We start from the raw sequence: 14,776 nt of genomic DNA, 5'->3' as shown, positions 1-14,776 counted from the left end.
CGCCCTGAATGTTTTAGTTCAAATGACAAAATTTTGCATGGAGACAAATTGCTACATTCCATCAGCAATGCGCCAGGGAGATTAGATGGTCTATGTAGATATGAGGGATGCATATTTCCACATCCCAGTGCATCCAGAATCAAGGAAATCTCAGATTTGTATTCCAAGATCAAGTATATCAGTTCAGGGCACTTGTTTTAGCCTGTGGACAGCCCCACAGGTGTTCACAAGGGTTCTAGCTCCTCTAGCAAGATGGCTGCATCTAGAAAGAATAAATAAAGATAGCTCTGTATCTAGACGACTGGCTCCTTCGCTCTCAGTCATAGGAGCAGTGCACGGAGGACTCAAAAAGGACACTAATGTTGACTCAGGAGTTAGGTTTCTTAATAAACTTCCAAAAGTCTCAGATGGTTCCATCTCAAGAGATAGTTTATTTGGAAATGACTCTGAACTCTCTTCTTTTTCAGGCTTTTCCGTCACCCAAAACAGTGGAGTCTTGCCTTCAGACAATACAAGAGTTTCTCACCCTTCAACGTTGCTCAGCCAACAAGTGGATGAGCCTGATCAGGACTGGCCTTGCTAGAGCAGTTAATGTCATTAGGAAGACTCCACATGAGAGTGTTTCAGTTCTATCTTGTGCCACATGGGACAGAAAAAGTCAGTCCCGATTTGCAGTGTGTTTTCCTGGTAGCAACCAAACTGATAAAGTAATTTGCTGTGATGGAGATCAGAAGGAAGACTTCAGAAGGGAAAGTCTCTTCACCCACAGAACCCTGACCTAAACTATTCCGATGCATTGGATGTAGGTTGGGGAGATCTACTAGAGACCAAGAAAGTGTCGGGAGTATGGTCTCAGGAGGGAAAGGAGATGTGCATAAATGTGAAAGATTTAAAAGCTATTCACTTAGGTCTCAGGAGGTTTGCATCAGAGGTGTACAACAGAACAATAGCAGTGCACTCAGACAACACAATGGCACTAGTGTACTTCAGCAACAAGAGAGAACGCACTCCTTTTCAATAAGCAAAGCAGCGAGGGATCTTCTGTGGTCCAAGGAGAATCAGACAACAATCATCACAAGATTTGTGCAAGGGAAACTCAACGTCCTTGTGGATCAGTTTAACAGATGTAATCAAGTGATCCCCATGGAGTGGGACCGTAGATCTGAAGGTCTGCGGGTCCCAGGCCTTTTAAGGTCGTGGGGAAATTCTCGAACTACCAACATTCTTCTCCCCAGTACCAGATCTGCTAGCATTGGCGACGGACGCAGTGCTACAAGATTGGTCGGACAAATTCCTTTATGCCTTCCCTCTGTTTGGGATGATAAGGGAGGTACTAAATAAGTTGCTAACACACAGGAATGTGTCCATGATTTTGGTAGCCCATTCCATGCACTAAAAGAGTGGCATCCAGATCTGTTGGAAGTTGGAACTGATAGCGGACTTCCCACGATTGCTCCCTCAGAAGACAAACTTGCTCAGACAACCGTACTTCAAGAGGTTTCATCAATGGCTATCCTGTTCTTGCTGACAGGATTCAAAACTGTCAACAGATTAAATAAAGCAAAAGGCTTTTCAAGAAGGCTGCAAGAGCAATTTCAAAATGTAGATGTAAATCCTCTGCAGCAGTCTACCAAAATAAGTGGGCAATCTTCCGCATATGGTGCACACAAAAAGGGTATCTCATCTTCTAAGACAACTGTGATAGAAATTGCAGACTTTCTTCTTTCCCTCAGATTCCAGAGGCTTATCTGGGTCTACGATCAAAGGTTATAGAACTATGCTCAACTCTGTTTTCAGACATAGATGACTAGATTTTTCTGTAAACCAAGACATCACAGACTTAATTAAATTTTTGAATAAGAGCAAAAGAGGAAAAGATTTAGTGGCCTGGAATCTAGATGCTATGGTAAATTGCTTTCTGGCCCTGTTTGAACCTTTGATGCCTCATTCAGTACCTGACAAAGATGCTCTTTTTAATAGCCATAGCTACAGCAAATGGAATAAGTGAACTTCTGGCTATGGATAGGAGAATTGGGTTCTCTGGAGGAGATGCAAACTATTCACTATCTCTTAATTTTCTCGCCAAAACAGATAGTCCTAGTAGCCCCTGGACTCCTTCTTTTGTGATTAAGATTTGTCAGAATTATTAGGGCCTGAAGATGAGGAGAGTCCTCTGCCCAGTGAGAGCCTGTAGTTCTGTTGAAAAAGTCTGGAGAAGACAAAGCGCCCGTCTAGTAATTTTGGAAGTCATTACTTACCAAGTAGTTACCAGAGTGGGAGCCCACCCTCCTCCCCGCAACCTAGATTGATTATTAGTCATAAATAAATTGAAGCACCTGGGTCAGTTGTTCCTCTCTTACCAAAAGTGGGCGGGACTAGTAGTTACCTATAGCTAAAACAAAGAAGAATTGCCACTGTTAGTTATGTAATTACTGGTAATAGTATATGTAATATTTTTATTTGATCATAAAAATGTCATTTTGATAGTTCTAAAACCAAAGGCACTGTAAAAAAATGCTTATATGTACCTGCCTACTTGAAAAATGTATTTAGTAAAAAAATAATATAAAAATAGTAATTAGTGAATATTTCTCTATGAAAATACCCCTGAATAGGCAATTTTCCACCAATACTGTGGATATACTTTTCCCACAGAAAAGTCCACAAATAGGTGAATACACAAATCAGAACCATGAATAGGCAGGGTTTAAACTGTAATCATCACAGCTGGAAATCAAGTTCAAATTTCCAAAATGACCAGACCTCTCTGTTGGGACTGTTTGGGTCCTCCCACATATGTTTAATCTCCACATATCTGCCAAATTTATAACAACAACACAGAGATAAAACGACTGATCGTTTTTTTTATGCAATAACAAGAAACGGAATCAGATTTTCCATCAACATGGCATTTTGGTTCTGTTGCCAATATTTCAAACAGCTCCACGTGCATTTTAATCTATGGATAAGCTGCTTAGATTCTCTCCTGGGGCACTTTCGGTGGTCACGGTATATGTCTGGAAGCATTTCTCCTTTATATACATATCTTGATTTCTTAATATTGTAGGTATAGAATAAATTGGTGAGCAAGGAAATATGAAATAAAGCATAACAAAGTAAGTTTGACGAGTAAGAAAATAAACAATGCAATATAGAGAGATCTCTCTCTGTCTCTCTGACAAATAATAGAGGAAACAATAACTGAATATTGCTTTGAATATGATATGGCGGCAACAGTTTTTGCCTGATTGAAGCGTAGAGTGACTTTGAAACCAACTTACAAGTCATTCCTGGTCATCTCACAGCCATGGGTAGACATCAACTTCACAGCCGAGGAAAGGCAATCTTATAAAAAATAAATAGGTGTTTTTATATGAAAAAGCAATTGGAGGGCCTATGTTATCCCATAAAAAAAAAGCTCACTCGGACAGCTGTAAGATTTAGAAGAAAGAGAGAGATTGAGAAGCATGGAGGAAAAGGAAGAATAAAGTAGGTACTGGAAATGAAAAGCCCTATAATCTTATAATTATAGCTCAGGGTTTGTCTCAAAGACATTCAAAAGTCTGTCACACACATGTCAGTTGTTGTTTTTGTAAAATTGACAACAGGGCAGATCTTTTAAATGCCACGCTAGAGAGCTCTCGTCGTGGTGGCAAGACTATAGTAAGATGCCAGTTACATACCATGAAATAAAATGTAAATGATTTTCAAGTAAAAATTTCAAAATGCAAGAGTAATAAAATCCTACTTGGGATACTAATAAAAAATCAATAACAATATGACAAATTTTCTAAGACAATTTGTATTTTCATAGCTTACAACCTGAGGTAGTAGATGTCCTTCGGGGCGGGTATCTACTACCATTCGACTTCTCTCCCCCGCTTTCGGACAAGCCTCTGCTCAGGTGGGTGTATCCCCCAGATTCTCTGAAGTTCTTGGTTCTCCGGGAGGAAGTGCAGAAGATGCTGGACAAGGATGTGATAGAGGGAGTGGTGTGTCTATCTCCGGGGTTTTGCAGTCACATCTTCTTGGTGCCCAAGGCATCAGGAAGTTGGAGGCCTGTGATGGACTTATCCACCTTGAATCATTTCATTGGGAAAACAAGGTTTAAGATGGAGACCCCGCGATCAGTGTTGGCAGCTGTGAGGGAAAGTGACTTCATGCTGTCGATAGATTTGTAGGGCACATATTTCCAGATCCCTATTCATCTGTCGTCCAGAAAGTTCCTTCGCTTCTCTCTGGGAGGCAAGGTCTTCGCGATCAAAGTCCTGTGCTTCAGGCTGACCATAGCCCCTCAGGTGTTCCACAAGGGTGGGTCTCTCTCATCTCAAGTGGGGCCCATACTCAGGGAATCCTTTTGCTGAGGTACCTCGATGATTGGTTGGTCTTGGCAGGTTCCAGGGAGAAGCTGCTGCAGGACAGAGACCATATGCTTTCGGTTTTGTCTGGAAACTAGGCATCATGGTAAACCATGAAAAGTCGAGCCTCGTACCCAGTTAAAGGATCCTCTATCTGGCCATGGTGGGGAGGGTGGTGACTCAGGGTGAGAGAGAGCTGATCGGAACCCGAGGAGGTCCGAGCACGGCCGAGTCGGGTGGCCAGCCAAGACCGACCGCATGGGAGACCCCCCCCTGGTACCGAAGAGTGAGAGCAGTACGAGCTGAGCCAGCCTTGGATGTCCCCCTGCAGACTCCCGTATCCCCCTGTGGAGAGGGGGAAGAAGGGAGGGAGCTCGGATGGTTGTCATGGCAACGGGACGAGCGAGCGGTACTCTCCCCTCCTATGGGGGTTAAGAAAGCAATGGGGAACAGCAGCCGGGTGGCTCGTGGCGATTGCCTGGCTCGTCGTGAACGTGGTGAAGACCCACGCGGTAAGACAGGCCAGGCAGTCTGAGGTGGCCTAGGCTACCTCTAACCGCCTCAAAGCATGCATCAACAATAGCCTACAGAACACAGGAAGAGGAAGAAAAAAAAATAAATAAAAGCAGACAGAGAGAAAGCAAAGTCCTGGAGAAGCTAGACGAGCCAACCAAGAAAGGGAGATGCTAACAACTCGGGCTGGGCCTCTGCCGATACGTAGACAAAGGGTGGGGGGCGGCCAGGGTGGTCAGGACTAAAGGAAGGACAATGTCCGAAAAGGAGCCAAATAAACACCGAAACGAAAAAAGGAACATGCATGCATGCACACGAGCTAAGGAGCGATGTAGGCTACGACTCAACAGAGGCTTAGGATCCCCGTGAAAATTCTGAGCATGAATAAACATGGAAAAGCTGCACAACGCATAAAAATGTAAATATATATACTGCTAATATTCAAGCCACAACGGTATAGGAGACCGAAGAAGCATGAAACAATGAAACTCATGGGGCGAGCCGCCCGAGACAACTCTATAACCAGGCCGAAGGAGGTGCCGTCTTCTAACCTAAATATAAAAATGGTTTAAACGGGTCCCTGGCTGCCTAAAATTAAGTGAAACACTTTCTAGCAGTAATTAACTTAGATGCGGCGATGGCTTGAAGTTCCCATTATAAGGATAAATCCAGAAATCAAAGCACAAAACACAGCAAAGAAAAAACATGTGTGCGCAAGATGGTGCTAACGAAAAGGATGTTTGGTAGAGGCGCTGGTGATGGCGTCGGGAGCGCTAGTAGTAGTCGTAGCTGGGTGCGGGCCTTGCATCGGCCCTCTCAGGTAGGGGGATTTTGTAGAAGGATGGATCTAAATGGTAAGAGACCCATGGTAGTAGTTTCACTCATTCCAGAAACCATACCGACACCTTTTATATAAGATGAGTGAGTCAGAATATTCTGACATTCCAATTTAGCTTTTTCTCTGGTAATGCTAGCAATATTTACCTTAGAAATGTGTGCTAAAGGGACATTTCACGAAGCGACATGGGCTGAGCCCAGAAAATAATTCTAATGGTAGTTGAAAATATGGTGTTACCAAAGAATTTAATATGAACTTTGTTATTTGCAATACTTATTGAATGGCTATTTGTTATTTGCAATACTTATTGAATGGCTCATTGCATTATTTATTTTTGGCAGATGACAATTAAGAGAATAAAAAAACTAGAATAACACTACAATACTGTAGGTATATGTCATAACAATGGGAGAATTTCGGTAAATTGCACATGGTTACGTGGTTTAGGAACACTAGATTTACATAAGTATTAGTACCTGTTATTGAACTGTTGTAATAAGTGAAGCAATACTTTATTTAAAATTATTTTTTAAATGTTACATTATCTCATTTTAAAATAGTTTTTTTATATCATTCTCCTTTTTGAAATTAATTTTTAGTTTTGTTAAATTTTCCTTTGAAATTTGCTTTTCTATTGTGATGATTCTTTCTTGATACAGTGTTAACTTTTGCTCGGAAATTCTATTATTATAATAAGTGAGCATTTACAGTATTTAATAAAATATTTTGTGTTCTGCTCTTGACCCTAAAAATTACTTTTTGAAATGAACCTTACCTCTCCATTAGTATATGTATAGCTTTTACTTCTGTGCCAGCAGCAGGAGGAGCTATATAAAATGGAGGGAAAAGCGTTTTAAAAATATGTCATTGAATATTGTAGTTATGATGTTGGAAATTGTTTTTTTTTTGTTTATGTAAGATTTATTGTGTAAGGCAGTCCTTGGGTTACTACAGGGATTCCGTTCTTGAGACGCGTTGTAAGCCGAAAATCGTTGTAAGCCGGAACATCGCTGAAAATCCTAAGAAAACCTTACATTTAATCCTTTGGGGGCATTGAAAACTATGTAAACTGCATTCTTATTGCATTTTTCATAAAAAAAACTAGGTGCCGTAACCCTGGAACATGCGTCGTAACCCTGGAAATAATTTCTGATGAATATAATTGAAAAGGGCCTTAACCTCGGAACTTCGTAAGCCGAGCCCGTCGTAACCTGGGGACTGCCTTATTCCTAAAAGGAGTGAGTATATGTAGTAGGTCTGTGTGTGACTAAATAATTCCTCATAAATATTTTAGAGAGAATATTCCAAATTATAGTTATGAATAGGATGGGACACTTTAGAATCTGCTTACAATAATCCTGAAGTTTGTCTTGGCGACGATGCCAAAACTTTAGCATAAATAAAATGGTGAGCCATACTTACTAGTAGTGTTGTACTTGGTAATTATTGAAAAGTAAAAACAAATTAGCAAGATCTGTCAAATCTTTGATTAGGATGTATGACAATGTATGGAAGTTCCTATTATAGGCAGTCCCTGGCTTACGACGGGTTCGGCTTATGGCTTTCCGAGTTTACAACACTTTTCAATTATATTCACCAGAAATTATTTCCAGGTTTACGGCGCCTGTTCCAGGGTTATGTCGCTTATGACGCTGATCTGACAGAAGAAATGACTCCAAATATGCAAAATAATCAATATTTGAAGGTGATTTAGATGAAAAGTGCAATAAAAATGCAGTTTACATAGTTTTAAATACACTCAAAGCATTAAAAGTAAGGTTTTCTTAGGATTTTTGACGATTTTCTGGCTTACGACGCATCTCAAGAACGGAACCCATGTCGTAAGCCTGTACATTATAGGTATTACTATCTTTTGTCTTACATTTTATAAGTCGAGTAATTTATTTTATTTCAGGTTATTGATCACCTGTTCATTCCACGGGTAATAATACTTCTTATTTGTGGAGTATCAGCTGTTGTTGGCTTTGGTGCTGTTATCGCACATTGGACTGAACCTATACAAGCAAGATCACTGAAAAAAATCAAAGCTCAGTAATCAACGCAGGATTACCTCCAATTAAGTACAAAACTGTTTTTTCCAAGTTTTCTGACTCTTTATATTGTTGATAACATTGAGGAAAGCACAGCATAGGCAATGAAAATGGCTAATGTTTTGCCCATGTTTACTGCAGTATTTGAGAAAGTTCCCTGTTTGGGTCTTAATAGTCTTAGAAGACATGTAGTTCATATAAGTGCTGCAGCTGGTATCAGAAGACTACATCTGAGTGACCATCATAATGATATTTATATGATCGCAGGAGAAGATGACTTCAAGAATAAAGTCATGCGAAATTCTCTTCCTGTGATTGTCAACTTTCATGCAGATTGGTGTGAGCCATGTCACTCCTTGAAGCCATTACTTCAAAAGATTGCTGAAGAGCATGTTGGACGCCTTCACTTAGCAGAGGTAATGTGGTACAGTATTTTATAGTATTTTCTTGGTGCAACACAGTTGCAGTTTCATGTGGATCTGTAAATCCTTAATTGGCAAATAATAGCTATTGATCAGCAGTAGTTAGTTAATGGATGAGTATATCTTATTCATCATCTGTTTGCTCCCAGTGTACAGCCAGCAACAAAACTGGCGTTGCCCCGCCAAGCCTGGCTCGGGGAAATCATGTACAGTGGTCCCCCCGTATTCGCGGGGGATGCGTACCAGACCCCCCAGCGAATAGTTAGAATCCGCGAATGTTTGGAACCCCTATAAAAACGCTAAAAACAGCCTATTTTGTTAGTTAAAACTTAAGAAAAACCACTAAAAATTTTCATACTTGGTTTTTTTAATAGTTTTATCACAAAAAGTGCATTTTATGATGAAATTGATAACAAAAGCCAGGAATTTGTGGATATTTCTCATAGAAAAATACCGCGAATGCGCGAATTTTCCGCGAATAATCCAGGGAAACGTTCCCGAGAGAAATCCGCGAATGTGTGAGTCCGCGAATCCGGAGAACGCGAATACGGGGGGTCCACTGTACTTCTTGCCATGAAGGTGGCCCACGTTCAAACAACCAGTACATAGTTAGAATGGTTCGATTGGGAGGAGGAGGGACATTACGGTAATCAGGCAAAGAAATGCAATAATGATTGATATATATATGGACAAAGAGAAGAGAGAGAGAGAGAGAGAGATGGGGGGGATAGAATAGAGTACAACGAACAGTAACGAAAGAAATGCATACAGAGAGAGAGAGAGAGAGAGAGAGAGAGAGAGAGAGAGAGAGAGAGAGAGAGAGAGAGAGAGAGAGAGAGAGAGAGAGAGCTATTATTCTTGTCTAGTTATTAATCTGATGGATATATTTGAGACCTTCTGCTTTAAGAAATATATTGTTTTAAATCATTATATCATATTTTGTTCATGAAACTTACCTGTCAGATATATATATAGCTGTATTTTCTGAAGTCCGACAGAATTTAAAAAACTTCTGACACACGCAGTGGTCGGCCAGGTGGTTAGTACCCATTCCCGCCGCTGGGAGGCGGGTATCAGGAACCATTCCCATTTTCTATTCATAATTTTTCTGTCGCCGGTGGTGAAAACACCTGTTTTCAGTACCTCCGGCTTAGGATTTTGGAAACTTCATTGCCGCTAAGTATCCTAATTGTCTTTTAATTTATTTACTTGGATTTGTGGCTAGGCATACGCTATCTTAAATTGATTTGAATTTGATTCATTTTTGCATAAGATATCTGAATCTAGTTAGGCTAGTTTCAGAGGGTGTTGTCTGCAAAGATAGGGTGTGGCTACCGAAAGCTTCGGTAGATCCGCACTTGGTATGCACGAGGGGTATGGGTCTTGCTTCTTTCTTGAGATTTGTCATGTAAGGAGTGTGAGACTTTGTCTAATTCCGTAAGGAAGACGTATAATTCGTATGTACGCAATTAATCAGTAAACATGTCTAATTCCGTAAGGAAAAAGTATGATTCGTATGTACGCAATTAATCAGTAAACAAAAGTCAGGGTAGTGAACCTGCTAACCTTCCTGTAGACTTTATTTTGCCTAACCCTATAGTATGGCCTACGGGTTATGAATATGTCTGCGAGAGGTGATCGCTCTCCTTCATTGTTGTGAAGAGTGCTACTTCTGTTATTGTTACTCCTAACCCTGTAATGTTGCCTTCGGGCCCTAAAACAGTGTCTGTAGAGGTTATTGCCCTTTCTCTAATACTCTTTCGATTCGTAACTTAGAATCGAAAGTGCTTGCTTTAGAGAGCAATAGTGAAGTGGCTAAGTCCATAACAGTGCCCCTTGTGTAGGGGAGGGTGCGTCAGATCGGCCTTATTTCGCCTCTAGGCCGGGACCTCTGCTTGACTCCCAGGACCTGGGGAGAGAGCATGTCGAAAGCCGAAGGAGGGTTACGAGGAACCCCCACCGATCTGGCGTGCCTTCGGCATTTTCTGATGAAAATCCCCAGACTGCCAAAGTGCGTGCACGTGCACGAATCCTGAAGGATTGCCTCTCGTCCTCCTAGGCGTCCTCCCCGCGCAAGGGTTGGAGCTCTCGGAAGGACTCGCGCCCTCTAAGAAGCTTTAGAGAAGAGGACACTTCACGTCCTCTCTCTCGTCAGGAGGGAACGTCAGATCGGCCCCATAACGCCTCTAGGCCTGGACCTCTGTCGGACTCCCAGGACCAGGGAGAGGGCATGTCGAAAGCCGAAGGAGGGTTACGGGGAACCCACATCGATCTGGCGTCCCTTCGGTAGGACCTGTTGACGCTTCCCAGGCTGCGGAAGATCGTGCACGTGCACGAATCTCGAAGGATTGCTTCTCGTCCTCCGAGGCGTCCTCCCCGTGCAGGGGTTGGAGCTCGGAAGGACTCGCGCCCTCTAAATAGAAGCTTTATAGAAGAGGACGCTTCACGTCCCCTCTCTCTCGTTATGCTTTTCAGTGAGAAGTAAGAAGGCGAACGTCGCCTGATCACGTGTACGTCTTTCCACCGAGAAATATGAAAAAGAAGGCAGTTTCTCTCGCTTGTTTGACGCCTGTCAGGAGCGTGACGCTTTTCTGCACGCTTCTTTTGACGCTCGGCTTGAACGGGACGCTCGGATACGGGACGTCCAGGCGCGCCAGGTGCATTGCCAAGAGGCGCCAGCCATGGACGCCGGAGCGTCCTCGCCAGTGGACGCCGAGCTCGTGCCAGCGCACGCCAGGTTTGTCTCCTGACTGAACGTTTCTGTTGAACTCTTCAAGCTCTTGTTTAAGATTTGAGCCTCAAGAATGTGAAGCAAGCAGTGCTTCGGAGGAAGCTTAAAGTGAACAGACAACTTCGTCTTCGAAACCCAGCAAGACCTCGGGTTTCGTGAATTCAAGAGGTCTCTGTCAATATATATTGCTTTTCGCAAAGGTGGATGGAGTTAAGGAAAGCTCAAGGGAAGATCTCGTTTTCTCTACCGCAGTCAAGACTTTGCGATAAGGCAGTTACGGGTTATGTAAAGGCTCGACGTCCTGCACCTCAGGACTCTCGGCAACGTTCAGTAGGATTCTTGCAAAGGCACTCATCAAAAGGACGCTCTTCAGGAAAGCGCAAGACAGGACTTCCTTTGCCATACTGCCAATAAATTTTAAGCTTTAGCAGGCTTAGTTGTGATACGGGAGAGGAAGCTGGTTGGAGAGTTTCTTCCTCTTCCCCAGGATAATTTTGCAAGCTTTTTAGCCCATCAGAAAGGGTTTTTCAGATGATAGATTTTGTTAGTTTCTAGTCAGTCGGGACTCGCTGCCGAATTGAACATCGTCGTTCTACCTGCCGTAAGACCAGTCTCTTAACAGGATTCTTGCCCCTTCCTCGTTTGAGGATGGGCAAATTCGGAAAAATAAAATGCTTCGAACTTACCTGGATTACGTTTTGTCAATTCAGTGACTTTCCCCCATTGACAATATACTATCGTTTTGTCAAGTAAGTGGGTATCCCCTCATTGACAAAATATCTCTTTGTCCCGTAAATGGGTTAGTTCTCATTGACAAACATCTCATTAACTTGATATTGCATAAGCGAATAAGCTCTTATTGACAAGATTCGGAAGAGCTCTCATTCGTCATTCGCTGACTCGTACAAGAAATAGACTTGTAGACTACGTCAATGAACGCTTATGTCCAATAACATAAGAAGCTTGAGCTGTCTGCTTCGATTCTCTAAGTTTTGTTAATGAAACTTGCCTGTCAGATATGTATGTAGCTGTATTTCCGAATTCAGCTATATATATGTCTGCCAGGTAAGTATGAACAAACTTTATTGTAATATAATATCATATTTTGCCTTGCGTTATTTTACTACTGGTTGGTTCAAGTCATATACGCTTGCTGTAGTTACCTCTTCGGATGGGAGCCGAGAGGTCTATTGTCTATTATTTTAAGGACACTTAATCGTTACTCCCTGCAGCATTCCAGGAGTTTCCGATTTATCTTTTACCGTTGTATGGTAGTGTTATGACGACACAAACGCATCTATATATTTAGTGTTTTCTGTTTCGCTTAAATATACCAGCTTGAGAGTCTCTTTCTGCTCAAAAATAATGGACCTATTTCTTCGTAGAATAGGGTAGCTGGCAACCCAGGCATAAAGTTAAGAGGCGACGTTCGTAAGCTGCTGCTGTGACTGTCCTCCAGTCCAACCGAGCCAGTACCAGCTTGTGCGCTGTCATGCGCGGTAGGTTACTTCTCTCTCTCCTGCGGGATTGACTGAATAACCGTATCTCTGTGCTGGCGGTTACGTCTCTCCTGCGGGATTGACTGACTAACTGTATCTCTGCCCTACAATTACGGACTTTAGCCTAAGATTGAGGGGATTTCTTACATGAATGAATAAACATTGCATTCGTTTTGCCTTACTATGTTCAACAGAGATATCTTTCTCCTTTCGGTGCTCGTTACCGCACGGTATAGGACTACGAGTCTACCGCAACATTGCACTATTATATGCTCTCCTGCTTAGGTAAAGCGCAGCCTTATTAGGGAAGTAAACATACTGTGTGAGGGAATGGATGAGCTTGCTGGGGACCATTTACTTCCTAAAGAAGTTTGTTTCTCTGAATAGACTGCAATTCTGACCTCTATTTGTTTTTCCTTCCGGGAAACTGAAATTTTATTCGAGATCTAGGAATGATTCTGAACATCTCTCAGTGCGTCAAGTATCACCTGAGGTGATAGAAAGAAGGTGTCGGACATCTGGAGAGGGTTTCAGATGTCCTGGATCATAATCTGAGAGAAGTGGAAGCAATTCGGTCGTCCCTCCAGTCCTCGAAACGAGTTTTTGGAACCAGTGGTCCATATCAACTCTGATCTTCCACAGCTCTCTCATATCTTAGGAAGTATCTTCTCTTGGTCCCTGTTCGGGTTTACGAGAAAGAGCCTATTATAACAACAGACGTAAAATGTAACGATCCTCTAGAGGTTCGTTACAGGATTGCAAAAGTCCGTACGAATCGTCTCGATCGACGGCAGCAACTACTGACTTCCGAGTGGATTCTATCTTTAGAAGTACGTTGAGAGTTGTGGAGACTTTAGGGACGTCCTTTCATTCATCTCTATGCTATGTTGAGGACGAAGAGGCTTCTTCTTCTCTGCTCCCTTATTCTCGATCCGGGAGCGGTACCATTAAACGCCATCCTATGATATTAAACGGGGATGGATGTTTAGTCTCTTTTCCCCTTTTTCAAACGCTTAGGAAATGTTATAAGATGATTTATGACGTCACAGGGAGCGACAATGACGCTGATCGCCCCATGTTGGCCTTCAAGATCCTAGATTCACAGAGGTCACGTCCTTCCTAGTTCACTTTCCAAGGATTTTTTCCGAGAGAGTCGGTCTACTCTACACGAAAGGTACCTATAACCTCTCCGCTCTGAGTCTGACCACATTCAGACTATCGAGATGTTGACAGCATAAGTTACCGTCTTCCCTTTCCATTTGAGGAATGGGATAAGCTGGCAGTCACAACTATTAAAGAAAAATACGCAAATATGTTGTTGATGGCCTTTGGGCTCAGAGATTTGCTTCTGTCAAACAACAAAGCCCTTCACGATCTTTGAGTTCTGTGGAATCTCGAAACTCGCTCACCATCTACTTTTTGTCTCACCTGTTTTCTCGGAGTCAGACACTTGTGCGAGATCAGGCGACATATGGTAGCCTTGAGTTTCTTGTTGACGAAGTCGGTTGCGTTTATACACCCCCGATGATCGTTTTAACATGAGACCAGGTTGGACTGTCAGGCATTCGTCCTTCGGGGCTGAATCGCCTTTTTTGCTCCTCGCTCCTTTCTCCTGGCACCAGAAGCTCGAGTCAGGAGTTGCTCAGGAGTTGATTCGCTAACGATGTTGGGTTGCGTTGATACACCCCCCAAGGTTTGCTTAGTTTGAATCGCCCAGGCAGTCCAGACACTCATCCTTCAGCGAAGAATAGTGCCTTATGGTCTTCAGGGTACAGCCTTGCTGTCCTTGATTCGTCTGACTGGTCTACTGGTCGGTCACCTGACTTTAGTACAGACGGACTGACTGTGCATGTCCAGATCGAAGCTTTCTATATGGAACTTAGACGTAGTCTGAAGTTCTTGATGTCAAAGCTTTCGAACCTCTCCTTTTGGTTAACTTATTGCACGTGACCAAAAAGGCCTATTTTCTAACCACTCTAGATACGACAAAGAGGGTTAGTGAGGTTTTTAAGCCATCGTCAGAAGTTTTGGCTTTAGGGGAACACAATGCGGTGTGTTCGCTAAACCTTCCGTTGTGGCCTAAGAATGGAAACCCGTCAAGTCGCCTTGGGCCTGGAGCTTGGAATCAAGGGATGGCAAAAGTTATTGGGCAAGAGCCAGAGAGAGTCCTGTGCCCTGTGGGTCTCAAGTTTTAGCTACAATAAACTAAGAAGTCGAAGTCCTTCGGACAATCGCAGTTGTTCCGAAAAAGACCAGACTTGCCCATATCAAAGAACACCCTGGCTTTAGTGCTGAGGAGTTCTTTCAAAAAGGCTCCTTCATTGTGTTTGCACAAAGATTTGATATCTTTTGATCTGAATGCTC

General features: G+C 42.7%; 2 protein-coding genes across 2 annotated transcripts in view; one reads left to right on the top strand and one right to left on the bottom strand.

The window, feature by feature from the left end:
* The window catches only part of LOC135216225 (uncharacterized), a 9,129-nt gene extending 914 nt beyond the window's left edge, over nt 1-8,215 (top strand). Inside the window, exons 2-4 of the mRNA XM_064251357.1 lie at nt 468-707; nt 7,625-7,732; nt 7,862-8,215. Of these exons, the coding sequence (XP_064107427.1) occupies nt 468-707; nt 7,625-7,732; nt 7,862-8,200 (687 nt within the window). The 3' untranslated portion in view covers nt 8,201-8,215. The remainder of the gene's footprint in view (nt 1-467; nt 708-7,624; nt 7,733-7,861) is intronic.
* Nucleotides 1-14,776, bottom strand: part of LOC135216664 (uncharacterized) — a 388,956-nt gene that overhangs the window by 323,959 nt on the left and 50,221 nt on the right. The window lies entirely within an intron of this gene.

Source organism: Macrobrachium nipponense, chromosome 6 (genome assembly GCF_015104395.2).
Source record: "Macrobrachium nipponense isolate FS-2020 chromosome 6, ASM1510439v2, whole genome shotgun sequence".
NCBI lineage: Eukaryota > Metazoa > Arthropoda > Malacostraca > Decapoda > Palaemonidae > Macrobrachium > Macrobrachium nipponense.
This window is presented reverse-complemented; position numbering and strand designations above follow the sequence as displayed.